The following is a 21476-nucleotide window of genomic DNA, read 5'->3' on the forward strand; positions in this document are numbered from 1 at the left end:
ATTAAGTTATCTTTATGGTAGGAAATTTACAAAATATCTTCATGGAACATGATCTTTACTTAATATCCTAATGATTTTTGGCATAAAAGAAAAATAATTTTGACCCATACAATGTATTTTTGGCTCTTACTACAAATATACCCCAGCGTCTTAAGACTGGTTTTTTGCTCCAGGGTCACATATGTTTGTGAAAGACAACATTGAGTGTGTTTGACAGAAGAAAAAAAAACCGGCAAGAAGGACTTTGGGATCCTACAGGCATGGAAAACGTCGACATATCATGAAAACATTTTTTAAGACTAAAATATCTGGACAAGCCGTGGAAATCTGCAGTGAATATCCACCTTAGTTTTTAAAGTATAAGCAAGAATGTGCAAGGCTTCCGGTGTCAGTCGCTTCCAGTTATTTTAGCTGTACAAAAAGTTTCATATTGGTATTTATCATATTTTAATTTATTACCATAATCATAAACTGGTTTGTAGCATGGTTTTAACATTTACTGTACTGTTTACCCCTAGCCGCTAAAGAATCGGAAGTCTTGCACATTCACAGGAAATTGCTTCTGCGACGCTTTGTAAATTAAATTAATTTAGTTATGTTCAGCTCTTTTTGGTGAAATTTCAGTTTGAAAATACTTCAACTTTTTGTAAATGGATCCTAAATGTTCTAATTATTTTTTTGAGAAATTTTCTCGTTACTGGCAACAATTTTGTTATTAAAGCTAAGGCAAAATGCTAAGCACGTTACTCTTTTTAAAGGTATGGACTGCGCCAAATAAACTTTTGCTTAAAAATAAAGTAAAAGAAAAATTAATTCTAAGTCAATTTAACCATAATATTTCTCCTCTCTGCTCTTTCTGCCAAGAGGAGGAAGAATCTATTTCACATTTACTCTATTTCTGTTATTATTCTAAACAATTCTGGCTTCAAACATCAGCTTCTCTATTTCTTGTGTTGCACCAGATCTGTAGTACAGTAAGGTTCTTTTTCCATTCTGATATTTCTGACAATAATGATGTCTTAAACTTTATGTGATGGGTAAATACCAAATCCACAAAGCCCAGATACCTTCAATTTAAACCAGCTGCAAAATATTAGCCTCTGATCTACATGTAGTTATTATTGTCATCACTTCAAAAAAATCTCCAGTAAAAAAGCTTTGAGGATGTTGAAGAACGATTAAGTAAATCGTGAATTTTTTTTTCTTTTCTTTTCTTTTTCTCTATCCTCTGTGTTCCCCAATATCTTCTGTGTTTTTTCTGATATTTCTGACAATAATGATGTCTTAAACTTTATGTGATGGGTAAATACCAAATCCACAAAGCCCAGATACCTTCAATTTAAACCAGCTGCAAAATATTAGCCTCTGATCTACATGTAGTTATTATTGTCATCACTTCAAAAAAATCTCCAGTAAAAAAGCTTTGAGGATGTTGTAGAACGATTAAGTAAATCGTGAATTTTTTTTTCTTTTCTTTTCTTTTTCTCTATCCTCTGTGTTCCCCAATATCTTCTGTGTTTTATAATAATAATAATAATAATTAGTGCTGTCAAACGATTAATCGCATCCAAAAGAAGTCTTTGTTTACATACTATATGTATGTGTACTGTGTTTATGTATATATAAATACACACACATACAGTCAGTGTTGGGGGTAACGCATCACAAGTAACACGAGTTATGTAATCAGATTACTTTTTTTCAAGTAACTAGTAAAGTAACGCATTACTTTTTAATTTACAAGAGAATATCCGAGTTACTTATTTATTGACTGACAGCTCTCCTGTCCCCATGTTGAGAGAAATCAGATGTTCCTGTAGTTCTAAAATAAATATTAATGTGCATTAATTCATCTCCCTCAAAAATTATGTAGTAACGCAATATTGTAATGCATTACTTTTAAAAGTAGCTTTCCCCAACACTGCATACAGTATAGATTAAAAAATATTTACATGTATATATTTATATTGTTATATTTTATATTATATATAAATATATTCAATACATAAACAGCATATTTTTCTTAAATATATCCATGCATGTGTTTGTATTTTTTTATACATAAATATAAACAGCACACACTCATATATTATGTAAACAAAAACTTTTATTTTGGATGCGATTAATCGCGATTAATCGTTAGGCAACGCTAGTAATAATAATAGGCTAATAAAAGTAGTGTTCAGCTCTAAAATGTAATTGCTTTTTAAAAGGCTCGGAAATTCAAAAGAATATCATTGTTTATTTATATAACGTTATATATGCATAGCTTTTTATCCCATATAGTGCCTACCGTATATAAAACCTCACTTTATAGTGCACTCTAAACAGTTAACGTTGCGTTTGTCAGGTACTGCTGCGAACATATACTTCTCTCTATAACCTACTCTAAATGAATTAAAAAATACATTTTGACAGTGTTAAGGAACATGAAACGCATTGAGAAAGGCTTTTGTCAGAGAAACGCGGCCATTAGCCCTCACTTGTTGGCTTCACGGTAAGTTCTTCTGCGCATGCGCACCAACCCGAGTCATTTCCGGGCGACGAGGCTGCTAGTAAGTGCGACCCATACAGTTACTGGACTCCACAATATCTTTAGCACATATTTTTAAATGCCAGAAAAATCGGGTGAGCCAACGTGAAGCAGTATAAACGTTGGTAGCGTCACGTGAAATGCGTTATCAGTTGAATTATTTGATGATTTATGGGTTTCATGTCCAGTATGTGTCTCGCGCGAACAACCTGTTGTGTTGTCCAGCTGATTTTCTTAAAGCACCACTTTTGGTTTATGATTAAGCTGCATTGGTCGTCTAATTGACTAGCTTGTCTGATATGATGGTGGACAGTGTAAACAGAGTCCAGCACAGACCTGATTGGTTAGAGATGACTAATAATGCTTGTTCCTAGCAGAACTTGCTGACTTCACACAGTACAGGGTTTATCAGCTCATTTGGACTGAATAAAGTCAATAGCTCTAAAGCCAGTGTCAACTGCTTGCATGAGCTGTATACATCGAAGAAAATACATGGAAAGTGTCCCGTCTTGTGTATGCTGTATCCCTGTTGCATGAACAATCATGCATTTTTTAAAGAAGGAGTGCAGTTGGACTGAAACTAACTGATGCTGTTTGTGTTTCAGAGGATGCTGGGGTATATCTGGCAGTGTTTCTATTCCTCATGTCTGCGCTTCTGGTTGAAATGGTTCCTCCGGCTGGTCACTGGAAGATGCGAGCTGCAGCGTATCTGTGCCCGCTGCAAAGCTGGAGCGCTGAGGACAGCACAGATAGGTGAGGATCATACGCAGACTACATCTATAAAGATATGAACCTATGCGAGAGCAGTTAAAGAATCGTTTAACCCATTTGTCATGCATTGCTTTTGCAAACCTCTCATGGTTGCTTGTCTTGTAGAGTATTCCCTGAAGTCCTCTAAAAGCAAGGTAAGCGTGACGATGATTTCTGGCTGCTTCAGTACTTTCTTATCTGAGCTAAACATTAATATCGACCAGATTCTTCACTCCAGACCAATTGATCTGATGGATCAACCTCATTCTCTACTGCACTCTGAAGTGTGTTTGTGTTCGTCAGGTATTGCGAGCAGCTTTATCTTTGAAGGAGAATGGTTTGGATGAGCATCTGGCTCAAATAATCCAAGAGAAGAGAATCAAGGAGCAGAAAGATCCTACGTGAGGCTCTCTTAAGATTGCATTAACTTCGTTCAGTTGGGAAAATAAACATTTCGCAACCTTTTTCTGCAACAGCGACACATTCACACGGAGTCACATGATTTGATCCGGGGTTTATTTTATTTTTTTACACGTTACTATGCTTTCTCACCACACTAGGCCCAGTGAAATACATTGAGTGATTTTTTTTTTATTAATGTATTATAAATATTTCTGTATTTTCTATGTAATGGCATAAACGGTCATTTTTCCGATTAGAGAAACCATCATTTTGACCTATTAGCCCCTGGGGCCAGTTTGTTGCACAATGTTTTTCTTAGATTTTTGTTTTTCGTGGAATAAAAATGACGCATTATAATAGCAACGTCCATTCATGTGGGATAACAAGATTTCAAGGGAGAAATTAAATAAATAAAAACAACTCAGAAGCTACAAGATCCCGTTTCAGCATATTAAAATACACCTGCCATTACATAATGTAAACAGTCCCCATCAAAGAAATCCAAACATAATATAATTTTTTTGTAAGATAAATAATAATGTAGAAATCTAGTAAAAAAAAAAAAAAAAACGGTATCGGTTTTCCCTAATTAAAATAAAACCTAAATATATATCAAAATAATATTAAAATGCTTTAAAACAAATATAAAAATATTTTAGATATTTATTTTATTAAATCTGACAAATGCATAAATGTAAATAAATTAGTGCTGGGCAACGATTAATCGCATCCAAAATAAAAAGTTTTGTTTACATAATATATGTGTGTGTACTGTGTATATTTATTATGTATATATAAATACACACACATGCATGTATATATTTAAGAAAAATCTTATGCTTATATATTAAATATATTTATATATAATATAAATATATATGTGTAAATATTTGTCTTTATATATACATAATAAATATAAACAGTACACACTCATATATTATGTAAACAAAAACTTTTATCTTTGATTGCATTAATCGTTGCCCCAGCACTAAAATAAATACATTAGTACTTGAATGAACATTAATGCTAATAATGAATTATTAAATCAACTTAAACTAACCCTAACACATTTTTTACTACCGTTTCTACTTGCTACTCAAGAAACTTGTCTAATTGCTTCACAGATTTTATTTTCAAGGTTGATTTATTGTTTTATTTTTAGCATGTATTCAAGATTTGTGGATATTGTCAAGGTCCGACTGCAGTTTTACATGCAGAAATCTCTCTTACAGGTTTAAGGTGAATCTCCGTCAGTGTTTGTTACAAATCAACGCATATAACGAGCTGTTCGAGGCGGTCGAGGAAGTAAGAAAACAGGTGTTTGACTCTGAAAATAAAGAACATGAGAACATGCTTCTGAAGGTGATTTATCTCATTTTTAGGATCGTTTTAAGATGATTGAGCTTCAGAGGTTCTCAGTTCTGTTTGTTTTCTGTCAGTTGTGGGATCTGTTAATGCCGTCAGTGAAGCTGGAATCGAGGATCACTAAGCAGTGGGGAAACATTGGTTTCCAGGGCGATGATCCCAAGACTGATTTCAGAGGGATGGGGATGCTGGGCCTCACAAACCTCCTGTAAGTGCAGCTTCTCTGCTTCTGAGAAGATGACGCTTCATTGCTTCCCTGATGCGTTTAAGTTAACGGTTTTCTTTGTTTGGCCAGTTTTTTCAGTGAGAATTACACAGACGCAGCCCGGCAGGTCCTGTCACACGCCAGTCACCCCAGACTAGGGTGAGTGCTCGCTGATTTATGTCATGTTTAGTGATTCTTGGCATCATAACTGATCAAATTAGTAAAAATGCTCTCATCATCGCATGCTTTGTGTTGTTGCAGGTACTCGTATGCCATAGTGGGCATCAATCTGACAGAGATGGCATACAGCTTAATGAAGAGTGACGCTCTGAAGCCTCATTTCTACAACACAGTCTCTGGAAAACCCCAAATGCAACACTTCCGTCATTTCTACTGTGAGTAAAAAATTTAAAATAATCGCGATTAATCGTTTGACAGCAATAATATATATATATATATATATATAATATGGGGTATATTTGTAGCAATAACCAAAAAATGTATTGATTTTTCTTTTATGCCGAAAATCATTAGGATATTAAGTAAAGATCATGTTCCATGAAGATATTTTGTAAATTTCCTACTGTAAATATATCAAAAGTTAATTTTTGATTAGTGATATGATATGCATTGCTAAGGACTTCATTTGGACAACTTTAAAGGTGATTTTCTCAATATTTAGATTTTTTTGCACCCTCAGATTCCAGATTTTCAAATAATTGTATCTCGGCCAAATATTGTCCTATCATAACAAACCATACATCAAATGTTTATTTATTCAGCTTTCAAATGATGTATAAATCTCAATTTCGAAAAATTGACCCTTATGACTGGTTTTGTGGTCCAGGGTCACATATTTAATATATAAACATAACATATTTTTCTTAAATATATACATGCCTGTGTATTTATTAGGGGTGGAACGGTTCAACTTACTCACGGTTCGGTTCGTATCACGGTTTCGGTACGGTTCGGTATGTGCTATGTTTAGGCAAAAACTATACTGTCAAATAAAAATAAAGAAAATGCGAATATTCTATCTAACTACAAGCAACAGCACAAATAAATACAATAGAGTAAAGATACAAATAAAATAAACAGTGATTTTCATTATTTTTTTTTTTAGGTAGGTCTAACATTAGCTTTTAGGTACAGAAATTGAATGAAATGTAAAACAGTATTGCATATTTGACTGTATAAATTAAAGATGAATCTTTATTAAAGTAACAAAAGCTATTCAATCAAGAGCAGTGAGTGATTTCTTTGTTGTTGCTGTTTGATTAATATTAAGAAAGTGCTGTCACTTTAAGAGAATGCGCTGATCCAGTACGTTCAGCCGGCTATGTCTGCTATAGGAGGATACTTACCAAGACGGGCATTTTGACATAATTTTTGTGTGAATTTGTCCATTTAAACACAACACTTCAGAGAGAGATTAATATTTGCGTGCTTCGGATGAACGCACGCACAGATCTTCTCTCCTCTGGCTGAAACTGTCTCTTAAATGTTTAAACTGGCAAAGCTTAAACGAATTTAACTTAAACACAGATATCAACGTGTGCTGTTCAGGTCTCACCTGTGTGCGCGCGCTATCAGCACCCTGGTGATGACGGAATAAATGACTGCTCATATTCCAGCATACAGCATTTGCATTGAACAAGAGTGAATGGTTTGTCCAAGGTTTTTTATTTTATTTTATTGTATTGGGAAGTCAGAATGCACATCCATCAACAGAAACATATATTAGCCAAACCCTGTTTGTTTTACGTATTATTTATAGCAAACCATATTACAGATGCGTTGTCAGATTTAAGTTATCCTAGCCCGTGCCGATCCGTGTGTGGAGAACCGTACGGTTAGATTTTTTCCTATCTATCTATCTATCTATCTATCTATCTATCGTTCCACCCCTAGTATTTATATATACATAATAAATATACGCAGCACACACACACATATTATGTAAACAAAAACCTTTATTTTGGATTCGATTAATCGCGATACATTTTTTGACAGCACAAATAAATCTATATATATATATAAAATGAGAAATGTGTATAAAGAGCAATGAGACTCACAAAACCTGTGATGATCATGGTTTGATCATATTCAATTCCGAAATAAATAAATAAAAATCAAATTTTGATTAAGGAAAATAAAGCCACATTTTAGGACAGTGCAGATTTTTGCCCCCGTTTTTTTTATTATTAATAATTCATATTAAATATCAAATATATTAAAATATTTTTTATGAATTGTTTTATTATGTTATTCATTATTTCTTATTTCTTATTGAAATTAATGTTTATATAATAATAATATATTTGAAAGTATAAAATTTGGAACAAATATTTTTAGTATGTATTTATCTTATGGCAGCAAACTAGTGTTTGTTAAACTGAACTTGTGCTGATTTAAACAAATGTTTTTTTTTTTGTATCTTTATTTATTTTGCAGCATATTACAGTAAATATTGCATTAAAGTTCCCAAAATAGGCTTATGTTTTTTTATGTAAAAAGTCATCTATTATTATTTTTTTTCATGTCATGTGTTTCCGCTGTTTCCTGTTGGCAGGTTACCTGGCGTATGAGTTTGATAAGTTCTGGTTGGAAGAGGAGCCGGAGAGCATCATGGAGTTCAATCGCTACAGGGAGAAGTTCCACGACAAGGTCAAAGGTCAGCTTCAGATGCCTGAGGTCACGCTCATCATGACCGTGGACCAAGAGAAGTGATTCCAGCATTCCAGCATCATTGCACAGACAAAAGGAAGCCGCAACAGTTGATTTGCTTTTCTTTTTCCATTGACTTCATGATAGTTTTTAGTTGGGAAATGTACAACGTGCATGAAACTTTATTTGAATATTAATCATTAAACAACTGTATTAACTGTACATCGAGTACATAGCTGGTTGTTTAGCTACATTGACCTGGTCAGGAAAAAGACTTGCACTGTTATTATTAATAATACTTTCAAAGTGATGTTTTTAACTCTCCCATGAACAGATTGGGATTCCCGTCACACTTGAGCGTTTTGGTCGCGGTCACGTGACTCCTGCTTCTCATGTTTACTCATCTCAGGAAGATGACGTTTATGTTCGAAAGATGTTGTTTATTCTTCTGTATGCAGATGATTCAACCTCTGTGCATGTTAAAGTGTGTTTAAGTTGTATTAAACCGCGCACCCGTCATCGTCTGCACAATTCTTTGATGTGGCATATAACGAGTATTTAATAACTAATGTTTTGTGAATATTGTTATTCAGACCTCAACTCAATTCCAAAGTACAGCATTTGTACGCACAAACATCGATGTGACACTGTGTCGTTGTCTTATTTATAAACGCTGTTTGGTTTTGAAGATGTAACTTTTTATTCCTGATGACCCGATTCATTTTATAGAGTTGGATACCTAATGTTGAAGAATAAAATTAGTGACTGAATATTCAAATGCAATGTTTGAATCTTTTCCTTAGAGGTTTGGCAATAAAAGTACATTTTTGAGTTTAGTAAAATAATGGATTTTTTTTAAAGTGGGTAATTAAATTCAATTAATGCATTCCATGTTTTCAGATTTTAGGTCCAAATGAATGCACATATTTTCCGTCTTATAATTGGTCACTACTTTTACAAATTTTGTCACCTTTTTGCCCTTACTATTTAATTTGAATTAATTCTGTGAATTTAAAAAAATATATAGTCCTTGAAGTTCTTAGACAACTATGATCATAAAATCTGCATGCATAGTAACCTGTCTAATGCATGATTCCATAAATATTTTAAGGAAATCATTTGAACGTTTTCCTCAAATTTACATTTCTATCATCATTATTTAAAGAGTTTTTGAAGTGAGTTGCACCTGCATTTCAAAATCAATGTTATTTCACATAAAAAAAACTTAATATGGTCATAAAATCTGCGTGCATAAGCAAAATGCTGTTTAAAAATTAAAACGTTGCATGTCACAAAAACAAGGTCTATAAAATTTTGTTTAAATTTTTTTTAAAGAACATCTGTGTGATTAATGCATCATACCCTAAACATTTAAATATTGAATAATTTGTTCTTAAATTTATATTTGCATCAGTAAACTATGTAAAGATTTTTATGATGCATATGTTTTTGAATAAAATTTAACATAACTACCACAATGTAATATAGTCATAAAATCGGCATGCATAAGCAAAATGCTGTTTAAAAGTTATAAAGCTGCATGTCACAAAATTAGGTTTGTAGTTTTTTCATGATTAATGCATGATACCTTAAATATTTAAATATTAAAGTAAATCATTTGTTTTTTTACTTTTACATTTTTTTTAAATTATTATTATTAGAGAGATGCATATCATGCTTATTTCACAAAGTACACAACCAAAGTCCACAGTCACCACAAAGACAACCAAAAGTAGTATAAAGGTGTTTTATTGAAGCACGTGTGCTTATCTTTATAAGTTTCCAGTTATGAGGCAATCTCACTTTCTAGGTCATTCCAGGGTTATGTGATGGATATTCAGGGTTAAATAGACTTTAAGGTGAATAGCTGCTTTAAACAAAGCACTAATTGCTTAAAAAATGAGGAAATATAAATATTACATAAACATTATGTACATTAAGATATCAAGGGGGTTCAGAAGATCCTCTCATTTGAATTTGTGCGTTGTATGATCAGCCGTTCTTTATAGTGGAGAAAGGATGACAGTCATGATCTGTTTCTGTCAGATTCTCACTGATGCATCCCGTTCTGTTGCCTGTTGAACTTCCGAAGTGGAAGTGTGAAACTGGAAGCTGCTCCGGTTCTCGTCCGGTCAGAGGAGTCTGAAACAGCCGCTCATGTGAGTCCGTGTGTTTGAAGGGATTTCGGTCTGAGGTGAAGATCTAGGTGGTGGCTTCGATTCTGCTCCTGGACATCATCATGGCCCGCTTGAGCTGCTCGAACGACACGAACATCACCACGTTCCAGGAGCCCAGCCGCAGGAAAGACGGAACGAACCTGAAGGAGAAACACAGGAACGCTTAGAGATCATTTCAGGCGTGACAAATTATGAGTTTGCTTCATTGAACAGCATTAAACCGGTTCTCGTCCGGTCAGAGGAGTCTGAAACAGCCGCTCATGTGAGTCCGTGTGTTTGAAGGGATTTCGGTCTGAGGTGAAGATCTAGGTGGTGGCTTCGATTCTGCTCCTGGACATCATCATGGCCCGCTTGAGCTGCTCGAACGATACGAACATCACCACGTTCCAGGAGCCCAGCCGCAGGAAAGACGGAACGAACCTGAAGGAGAAACACAGGAACGTTTAGAGATCATTTCAGGCGTGACAAATTATGAGTTTGCTTCATTGAACAGCATTAAATGTGACCCTGGAGCACAAAAGCAGTCATAAGTAGCACGGGGATATTTGTAGCAATAGCCAACAATACATTGTATGGGTCAAAATTATCCATTTTTCTTCTATGCCAAAAATCACTAGGATAAAAGATTACGTTCCATGAAGATATTTTGTAAATTTCCTACCGTAAAATATATCAAAACTTAATTTTTGATTAGCAATATGCATTGCTAAGAACTTCATTTGAACAACTTTAACGGTGATATTCTCAACGTTTTTATTTTTTTTTGCACCCTCAGATTCCAGATTTTCAAATAGTTGTATCTCGGCTAAATATTGTCCTACCAAACCATACATCAATGGAAAGCTTATTTATTCAGCTTTCATATGAAGTATAAATCTCACCCTTTGTAGAAGGCGGTTGGGCCCTCTTTGGTCATCATGGTCCAGGCGCAGTTGAGGGAGCTGCGGTACTGTCCGGGAGGAGAGTTCATGTAGCGTGTCTTCACCACATCCACAGGAGACGCGATCACTGTCGTGATGAAACCCGCTCCGAACGCAGACACGAAATGACACGGAAGATTGTCTGGGAGGCAGAAACACCAATAAATATTACTGAAATTAACTCACTGCTGCACCTAAGAGTTTGTGCTTAAAGTCAAGAGTTTCCTGTTTATCTATCTATCTGTCCGTCCGTCCGTCCGTCCGTCCGTCCGTCCGTCCGTCCGTCCATCCATCTATCTATTTTTGTTTATTTTATTCGATTAATAAATTGTCACATTATTGTCCTTCCATCTTTATTTCATCTTTAATTTATTAATTATGTACTGCATGTAAATGATATGTCCATTAATTTTGTGCTTTTGTCATTTTATTAATTAAAAAAAAAAACATTTTGTCAAATAAATCTAATTAAAATAATTTAAATATATTGTTGTTTTATCTTTAAGTCTTAAAGACACAGTTTCTCTTCTATATTTTATTCAGTGAATTATACATTTGCCTTATTGTCCTTCCATCTGAAATTATTGTGTGTGAATCTTTTAAATAAATGTATTCATTACATATTTCATGTAAATGATGTGTCCGGTGTAGACTAGTGTTACTTTACTATTATTTATATACTATTATAGTATTTATTAATATGTTGTATATATTTTTTATAATTTCAGTTTTCATTTCACTTTTAGTTTTAGTAATTTTATCTGCTTTTGTTTTTTGTTAATATTTTGTTACAAATATATATAATTACAATTATTTAAATATATTGTGTTATTTTCTCATCTATATTTTATTCACTTAATTAAATTGCCTTACTGTCCTTCCATCTGAAATGACTTTTTTCTATTTACAAATATTATGTGTGAATCTTTTTGTGAAATTTTTTTTTTAAATAAATGTTTTCATGTAAATGATGTGTCCGGTGTGCCAGTGTTATTTTACTGTTATTTATATACTATTATTGTATTTAATAACATTTTGAATTAGCTGTTAATTATTTTCAATTGGTTTACATTTTAGTCATTTTGTTATGAGCTTGTCATTTTACATTTTTTTAATATTTCTCATTAGCTTTTTTTTTTTTATCTCAGTTTTAGTCATTTTAAAACTTCAACTTTTATCATTTCAGTTAGTTGCCAAAGGTAAAATTCCTCATTCTCTTTTAAGTGTTTAATCTAATATTTATATTTGACTTTATTACAGCAATAACACTGAGTTTTATTGGTATCAACACGGTGTCAGACACACTTCTCTCTCTCTCTGTCTGTCTGTCTGTCTGTGTGTGTGTGTGTGTGTGTGTGTGTGTGTGTGAGAGTGTGTGTGTGTGTGTGTGTGTGAGAGTGTGAGTGTGAGTGTGTGTGTGTGTGTGGGGAAACCTCATCACACCTTTGTCCTGGTTTTACAGGCCTTTCACTACAAAAGTGTTGATGGCATGGTTTTGGGAAACACTGTCTATTGAAATCATGTTTCATGAATTTAATGATTCTGGTTCCTACCTAACAAAAATACTAAATAAACTGGAGACTGGAAACAAAAATGCTACATGAACAGTCAGAAAGCCTCGTCCTGTTTACTGAATTCTCTATCCGACTCGTTAAGGTTTCTGATTCTCATTCCTGCTGTGAGATTTCGTACCTGACATGAGCTTATGTTTGAGAATGGCTTCTTTGATGAGATCGTAGGACACCAGTTCAGTGCAGTTGACCAGAGCGTTCCTCGTGATGTTGGGGAGAGTTCCTGTAGGCAAACACATCAGATATAACGAAGACATTCATTAGGGTCATCAGTGCTGCTGCAGATTAAACAAAGACAGAGCCGACATGACAAAAACACATGCTTCTAATGATATATACCTCCACCCACATGACAGTCAATCAATATAATGACCAAAATATACACTAAACCTTAAGGAATTATTTTTTGTCAAATTGAGAATATATTTTCTAAAATATATTACATAATGTACAAATTTTTTAATTTTTTCCCCCTCAATATAAATATATTTAGAAAGCCAAGAAAATGTTTTCTTTATATATATAATTTTGTTTTAATATTAATATGAATAGTAATCTATAAAACATTAATTCTATTTTACATTTTATTATTTTTATGTGTAATAATTCTATATAATTGTTTCTTTTATTTAAATATATTTTAACATATTTTATATATTTATTCTGTTTGAGTTTGGATGCTGCCATTCAGGACAGCTGCATATGTAGAAAGATAATAGCAAGATTTCAAACTAAGTTTAGATACAGTAAAACCCAATGTCAAATAATCTCATACACTGTTAAAAAATGAAGAACCTTTAACATCCATGGAATCTTTCCATTCCACAAAAGATTCTTTATAGTGGAAAAAGATTGTTTAAAATGTTCTTCACAGGTTCTTTTCAGAACGGTTGACTGAAAGGTTCTTTGGGGAGCCCAGAATGGTTCAAGGAATTGCTGTGAAAAAAACAAACCCATTTTAAAAAAAAGAGTGCAATAGAAACGAACAGAAAACACACCTTTCCACAATCCCCGGAGCCCCTCGTGCTGGAAGATCTGTCTGTAGGCCTGCATGGTGCCACTGTAGCGTCTGCTCACCCCCTGCAGCTTCATCTGGGCCTGGAAGCGCACCTTCACCACATCTGTGGGCTGAGCCACGGACACGGCCAACGCTCCGGTGGTGCAGCCCGCCAGGATCCTGATGCCCACGTTGGGGTCTGCAAGGCAAAAACAACCAATGCATAAACAAGAGACCCCTACACTTTTATTCCAGAATCGGCTTTGTCTCAGATGTTTCTCCTTCATCCCGGGATTCTCGTTCTGGTCTGGGAGAAACAGCTGAGATCATGGTTCTATCTGATGAAAGTGGTGATTTTGAACTCACTGTCTTTGCCGCGCGTGTAGAAGCTCTTGACGCTGTCGTAGAGGCCGATTCGTATGGAAGCGAAGGCCATCTGTCGCTGAAGACCGGCGACCAGGCCGTTGTAGAGCGAGCGCGGCCCCTCTGTTCTCACCATGGTGCTGATGGTCCCAAACACCCCTCTGTACCGGATGCCTTTAGCTGCGCCCGTCACCGCTGTCTCTCCCTGGATCTGAACAGAGAGAGATTGTGATGGGAGATAATACTGCTATAACACAGTTACAAGTATGCAATACTTATCAAATAAATAAAAAAATGATAATACTACTTAAAAAAAAATATATAATAATAGTCTTGTTTTTGCCAAGATATAGATTTAAAAATATCTATCAAAATTCCTAACAATTACCCATTTAAAACATATTTATTAGAAATTAATATAATCGATCATATTATAAAACATAATACTTAATATGCAATATTTAAATAGATTTTTGGTGCCAAAAATATAATAATGTATTATAATATGTAATTCAAAACAACCAAATTATATTCAGAAACAGATTATATATTATACTAATTTTAAATAATTTTGTAATATTAATAAAAAAAAATATTTTTCAGAAATCTTAAAAAAAGCAGGTATACATTTTCAATCTGAAATATTAATAACTAACAAAATTCCCAAAAAATTACCCAGATAATTTTTATAACATTTATTATAATCATAAATATATTCTTTGTGCAAAAATATATAATAATGTGTATTGTAATATTTAAATATATAAATTACAAAACATATATTTTTAATATACAACATTAAATATCATTTAATACACTCATATTCAGATCTTACTTTAAATATATATTAATTTACATATTTTTTCTTCTTAAGAAATCTTTAATTTTTTTTTAAATATTAATACCTAACAAAATTACTAACAACTACCCAATTTATATAATTTTATTATGATCATAAATATATTGTTGGTGCAAAAATACATAATATATTATAATATTTTTATATATTTTACAATATATAATATTTCATATTTAATATTAGATATAATTATTGAATTTAAAACAATCATATTCATAATCGAAAACACAATTTTAAATCTTTTTTTTTCTTCTTCATAAATCTAAAAAAACAAAACATTTACAATACATTTACAATTATCAAACCGCAAACCGTGCAAATACAACATATTTGGAGTCTCTGGTCATTTGTATTGATGTTCAGTAATCAGGCTGAAGTCTGTACCTGTAGCCGCAGACACACACACACACAGACAGACAGACACACACACACACACACACAGTCACAGACACACTCACTGCATTACGAAGCCTGTTATAATAAAACGCCTGACATCACTGCAGGTCAAAAGTTTGGACACACCAACTCATTCTTTATTATGACTGTTCTACATATTTTAGAATAATAGTCATGAAATCTTTTAAACGAAAGAATGAGAATCACACAGCGACCCAAACACTTGTCACAAATGAAAACTCGTATATTTGAGCTCTTCTGGACATTCATCAGCCAAATGCATGAGGAGCAGGGGATGCTTTGAAATGATTGAAAGCATTTGCATTTGCTGCACACTTGTTGCATACAAATGCATACTGCAGACTCTATTTTCCTTCCATTAAAAAATGTTTTTATAAGAACGTCATATGTAGGCACAACTTATAATAGTCTATAACACAAATTTCAAGCATGTCAGCAGAAGCCTTTTGATCAAAAGTGTTTAAAAGCATCAGACATATAAATTCAGTTAAAGCTTTTGACTCCTGTATATTGAATATTCTTTTCATAATATTTTGTATGCTTTTTCTATCTAGGAATTAGAACTTTTGCACAATAAAAATAATATTAGAAATAATACATTGCATTCAAATAAAAAAATATATTGAACATGGTTTTATAAATAATTTTTGCATGCCAATATCAAATATTTATTCTGAATTTTACACATTTACAAACAATGTCGAACATTATTTTAAAAATAATATTTGATACAATATTTAATTTAAAATTGTATTTGAAAAAATATATAATCGTATTACTTTTTTTTTTTTTTTTTTTACATATTATAGTACTATTATTAGTTGTTGCTGACACACAAACATGGTGAACTGACCTGTGATTGGCTTCCTCTGTCTGATGGAGTGACAGGATGATGACTGGAGCTCTGGAGGGACGAGGACACATCCTGTCCTTCTTTATATATCGTTCTCCAAGAGGGGCTTTTCCTCCTGCGCTTTCTCTGAGAGAGATTACTGGCCAACACAAAGTCCACCCTCCAGCACAGAGTCCAGTCCCAAATGTCCCACATCCAGATAAACAAGTGTTAGGTAACAAGTGAACTCAAAGCCGAAGCATTTCAAGATGCTGCTGTCATTAACAGGCACATTAACATGCACAGCATCAATAAATGACTCATGCATGCTTAACAATCACCCACCGATGAGTCTGCGTGGAAAAACATTCAGCTTTAAGCAATATATTGAAGTAGCAATATATGTGGTAACACTCCAGGGAACACAGATTTACTATTAACTAAAGTGTTCCCTCAATAAACTGCTGCTTATTGATAGTTAGTAAGGTAGTAGTTGCAAAATAAGGCTTTAATGTGTGCTTTAGAAATACTAATAAGCAGCAAATATGCTAGTAATACGGCAGATGCATTGAAAGAGCTCGACAAAGCTGTCAGCCAACAGCAGAGCCGGGACAGTCCTGCAGGCTCAGAGAGACGATGGGCCTCATGGCAGGGTGGAAACAGTCAAATATGAGCCCAATAACAAAGCTCTGAGAACGTATGGGAGTTTCTGTTTAACACACAGGAGCTCAGCTGAATCATGAAGCATCAATCACCGCACGCCTTCAAATGCAACACAACCTCTACAATCCTATACTAAACGCTCACATTAAACTAGTCTCTTTGAAAGTCAAGGACCTCATGGGAACCTCAGATATGGCTATAAATTAAACCATTAATATCCTTAATCAACCATTGTAGTTGAAATATGTCATTTCTCCACCAATGAATCACCAAAAAACTTGAAATTCTACATTTAAATTACATGTATAAATATGAATAATAATAGTAAATATAAAAAAATAATACAGTTATTATATTTCATTACAATTATAATAATAAAACATATTTTTTTCAGACAGATATGGTTCTTAATCGAACCATTAATATAAAATATTAATATGAATAAAATAACTAAATAAATAACATTTCCTAAATTACTAAATAAATAAAATGTACATTCAATGTGGATGTATAAATATTAATAATAATAGTTATTATATTTAGTTATTGTGATAATAATTCTTATTGATAGAATATGGTTCTTCTGATAGATATGGTTCTTATAGATATGGTTCTTAATTGAACCATTGATATAAAAGAACCACTAAATGTCCATTCAATGTAAGTGTAAAAATATTAATAATAAATAGTATTATAGTTATTATATTTTGTCACTGTATTATTATTTGTCAGACAGATATGGTTCTAAATTGAACCATTAATACAAAAACTGAACTGTCACCAAAAAGTCAATAACTATAAATGCTTAATTTTTATATTAAACTTAAACACAATAAATAAAAAAATAAAACAAATAGTAATAATAATTATGTTGTTACATGTTATTACTGTAAAAATGAGGATGATGATAATAATAATTCAGACAGATATGATTTTATCTATATGATAAAAATTAAGCTGAGCTGTGATTTTTCACCAGTTTTTAGTGTTTTAAGTTTAAGTTTGTTTTTTGTTTCCCGAACACTCCCCCGTCTGCCATTGGTCAACAAACAGATAGTCCCACCCCAAATGCACGCCATTGGCTGAGCCAGTGTTGCTGTGTCAGGATGCTCAAAAAACGTTTTTTTTTTGTAGCTAACTAAATATAAACTCTTTAAAAGAGCAATATCGCTTAGATAATGGACTGATTATATACATTTTTAAAGCAGATAAGAATTTTTATGACACACAAACAAGGAAAATCTCAATTAGAATGGCAGCATTAGACTTTAACCCATATTTAAAACATTTCCATAACAACATCACGCTGAACTGATTAATATCACAAAGCCACACATTTGACTACAGAAACGTACACCTATGTTTGTCATGACATAAGATTGTTCTTCTCATGTCAATATTGAGTCACACTCATGAATCAGCAGATCAATGCACTGAAATGATTTCCTGAAACAAACGGTCAGTCAGTTCACTGAAGTGAAGGATGGGAGGGAGGAGCTGAGCGTGATTCATCTGTCCTTCTCATTTGACCATGTTTAAGATCACTGTATACTGTGAGAAGGGCTGGATGTGACTGAAGAGGTCTAATGTTGTCTAATGCTGGGGTGTGAGGAGCACATGCTGGAGGACTGATCACAGAACCGAACTCTACAGGTCTGCTCTACAGACTTTATCTTCTGCTGACTGTCCTACAGGAACACACGCGGAACACAAGACAGACATGCCAATGAGAGCAAAGACTTACTTCACACTAGACTGAATTCCGATCTTGAAGGCCTTGTCAATAATAATAATAATAATAATAATAATAATAATAATACCACCTCTGGAGGTTGTTACCACCTCATGTTATACACATTCAATGAATCGCATACTTGCATTGGCCAGATGCAAACTTTGTAGGACATTACATGCATGTCCCAAATGACAAAAAACAAATAAATAAATATTTAAATTAAATGTAATATGTAACATTAATATTTAAAATAAATACATTCATGCTAACAACAAATAACAATATTACTGTAATAATGATAATAAAAAAAATACATAATACATACTAATAATACATTTTGGGTTGCAAAAATTTCAAATGTTCTATGAAATAAAAGGTTAATAAGAATTTAAAAAGTACATAAAAATAAATAATAAAAAATATACAAATTATATTGTAAATAATGTAAATAATACCAATAATAAAAATCTCAAATGAAATAAATAAATAAGCTAACAAAAAGAAAGGTAAAAATAAAAAAATAAATGTGAGTAATAAAAAAAACAATATTAAACAATTAAGCAAACAATAAAATATAAATAATAAATATAATGCAAATAACAATAATAATAATTATTAGTAGTAGTATTTACATTATTATTTGCATGATATTTATTATTTATATTTATAATATTTATATGGGGTTGCAAAAATGTAATATGAAATAAATAAATAAAGTTAATAATGGTAAATAAAAATAAAAAAATATACAAATTATAATGTAAATAATGATAATATAAATAATGTAAATAATACCAATAATAAAAATCTCAAATTAAATAAATAAATAAGCTAATAAAAAGAAAGGTAAAAATAAAAAAACTAAATAATAAATGTGAGTAATAAAAAAAACAATATTAAACAATTAAGCAAACAATAAAATATAAATAATAAATATAATGCAAATAACAATAATAATAATAATTATTAGTAGTATTTACATTATTATTTGATTGATATTTATTATTTATATTTTATATTTATAATATTTATATGGGGTTGCAAAAATCTAATATGAAATAAATAAATAAATAAAAAAGTTAATAAAAATAAATGCAAATAAAAATGAATAATATTATTAATAAATAATAAAAAATGAACAATAAAAAATTAAATACATAAAGGCATTTAAAATAATAAATAAATATCTTAAAATGTAACATTTTGTAAAATGTAAATAATACCAATAATAAAAATCTCAAATTAAATAAATAAATAAGCTAATAAAAAGAAAGGTAAAAATAAAAAAACTAAATAATAAATGTGAGTAATAAAAAAAACAATATTAAACAATTAAGCAAACAATAAAATATAAATAATAAATATAATGCAAATAACAATAATAATAATAATTATTAGTAGTATTTACATTATTATTTGATTGATATTTATTATTTATATTTTATATTTATAATATTTATATGGGGTTGCAAAAATCTAATATGAAATAAATAAATAAATAAAAAAGTTAATAAAAATAAATGCAAATAAAAATGAATAATATTATTAATAAATAATAAAAAATGAACAATAAAAAATTAAATACATAAAGGCATTTAAAATAATAAATAAATATCTTAAAATGTAACATTTTGTAAAAAATTGAATGTAATATTTCAAACCCAGCTTCCTGTGTAATAAAACCCCACACCAGTGCATTAATGAAGCTGACAGTATTATATTGCGACAGAGTGCTACTCTGCAGGTTGTCGACTGTGCAGTATTGCAGTAGACTTTGATTGTATTGGTTAATTCATAAACGGCAAATGTACAGGGCTTTTACTGTTTGCATTGCTAATCTATGGCACAATACTTGGATCGAGTACAAAAGACAGAAGGTTAAAGATAAAACAATACTTGATAGGTAAGCGGATAACCGGAACAGATACACAGCTGACTTATCAAGTGCTTAGTGATGGGAAAGTGCTTTAGTAAGTAGTAAATAGCTTTATTTACAGGATATTTTGATCCTAAGAAAGGTCATTTTGTAATTATAATTATTAGTAGTAATTACATTATTATTTGATTGATATTTATTATTTATATTTTATATTTATAATATTTATATGGGGTTGCAAAAATCTAATATGAAATAAATAAATAAATAAAAAAGTTAATAAAAATAAATGCAAATAAAAATGAATAATATTATTAATAAATAATAAAAAATGAACAATAAAAAATTAAATACATAAAGGCATTTAAAATAATAAATAACTTAAAATGTAACATTTTGTAAAAAATTGAATGTAATATTTCAAACCCAGCTTCCTGTGTAATAAAACCCCACACCAGTGCATTAATGAAGCTGACAGTATTATATTGCGACAGAGTGCTACTCTGCAGGTTGTCGACTGTGCAGTATTGCAGTAGACTTTGATTGTATTGGTTAATTCATAAACGGCAAATGTACAGGGATTTTACTGTTTGCATTGCTAATCTATGGCACAATACTTGGATCGAGTACAAAAGACAGAAGGTTAAAGATAAAACAATACTTGATAGGTAAGCGGATAACCGGAACAGATAAACAGCTGACTTATCAAGTGCTTAGTGATGGGAAAGTGCTTTAGTAAGTAGTAAATAGCTTTATTTACAGGATATTTTGATCCTAAGAAAGGTCATTTTAAGGCTGAGAGAAGAGTTTTCGCAAGCAAAGCGCCCAGTGATGACTGAGACCGCATGCTGTCAGTATGTGAGTGCTGGTGCCAAGTATCTCCAGAACTGAGCCAAATGGAGAACAGTGGCGTGTGATTGGACGTCTGCGCTCACACCCTCTAAACGTCATTCAGGACACATCGCTGCGCTACAGCCCTGAGCCCTGAGCTCTGAGCAAACACAAGGCCTCAGTCCAGTCTGTGCATATGACAGAGTCTCACAGCTCTACTTGCCTCTAGTGGATAAACACTCAACAACAGCCTCGTTCAAAATGACCAAGCAGAAAAACAACGCCCTCGAGAACAAACCAACAAACAATA

General features: G+C 32.1%; 2 protein-coding genes across 4 annotated transcripts; one reads left to right on the top strand and one right to left on the bottom strand.

Moving 5' to 3' along the window:
* The first annotated feature begins 2492 nt into the window (after positions 1-2492).
* elmod2 (ELMO/CED-12 domain containing 2) lies at positions 2493-8688 on the top strand. 3 transcript variants are annotated; one of them, XM_016289886.1, is made up of 9 exons: positions 2493-2555; positions 3139-3286; positions 3410-3438; positions 3587-3684; positions 4918-5047; positions 5125-5258; positions 5346-5414; positions 5517-5650; positions 7831-8688. In XM_016289886.1, exons 1-9 carry the CDS (start codon positions 2514-2516, stop codon positions 7986-7988), a joined length of 942 nt encoding a protein of 313 aa, XP_016145372.1. In that variant the 5' UTR covers positions 2493-2513; the 3' UTR covers positions 7989-8688. The 3 variants fall into 3 exon arrangements, with proteins under 3 accessions (XP_016145372.1, XP_016145373.1, XP_016145375.1); XM_016289887.1 differs by lacking the exon at positions 2493-2555 and adding an exon at positions 2601-2628; XM_016289889.1 differs by lacking the exon at positions 2493-2555 and adding an exon at positions 2980-3005.
* A 970-nt stretch (positions 8689-9658) lies between these two features.
* LOC107598545 (mitochondrial uncoupling protein 2-like) lies at positions 9659-16277 on the bottom strand. Its single transcript, XM_016289918.1, has 6 exons — positions 16083-16277; positions 13957-14200; positions 13592-13789; positions 12715-12816; positions 10984-11164; positions 9659-10242 (listed from the first exon to the last, which is right to left on the bottom strand). Exons 1-6 carry the CDS (start codon positions 16275-16277, stop codon positions 10128-10130), a joined length of 1035 nt encoding a protein of 344 aa, XP_016145404.1. The 3' UTR covers positions 9659-10127.
* Positions 16278-21476: the final 5199 nt, after the last annotated feature.

This window comes from Sinocyclocheilus grahami, unplaced genomic scaffold, assembly GCF_001515645.1.
Source record: "Sinocyclocheilus grahami isolate Dianchi unplaced genomic scaffold, SAMN03320097.WGS_v1.1 scaffold252.1, whole genome shotgun sequence".
NCBI classification, from domain to species: Eukaryota; Metazoa; Chordata; class Actinopteri; order Cypriniformes; family Cyprinidae; genus Sinocyclocheilus; species Sinocyclocheilus grahami.

Excerpts from the sequence above, each read along its gene's own strand:
- elmod2 (XM_016289886.1), top strand. The coding sequence starts at position 2,514 with ATGCGCACCAACCCGAGTCATTTCCGGGCGACGAGGCTGCTA. Across the intron at positions 3,685-4,917 it reads AAGGAGCAGAAAGATCCTAC|GTTTAAGGTGAATCTCCGTC; the intron begins GTGAGGCTCTCT and ends TCTCTCTTACAG. Across the intron at positions 5,415-5,516 it reads GCCAGTCACCCCAGACTAGG|GTACTCGTATGCCATAGTGG; the intron begins GTGAGTGCTCGC and ends GTGTTGTTGCAG.
- LOC107598545 (XM_016289918.1), bottom strand. The coding sequence starts at position 16,277 with ATGTGGGACATTTGGGACTGGACTCTGTGCTGGAGGGTGGACTTTGTG. Across the intron at positions 14,201-16,082 it reads ACAGAGGAAGCCAATCACAG|CAGTATTATCTCCCATCACA; the intron begins GTCAGTTCACCA and ends ACTGTGTTATAG. Across the intron at positions 13,790-13,956 it reads CTACACGCGCGGCAAAGACA|ACCCCAACGTGGGCATCAGG; the intron begins GTGAGTTCAAAA and ends TTTGCCTTGCAG.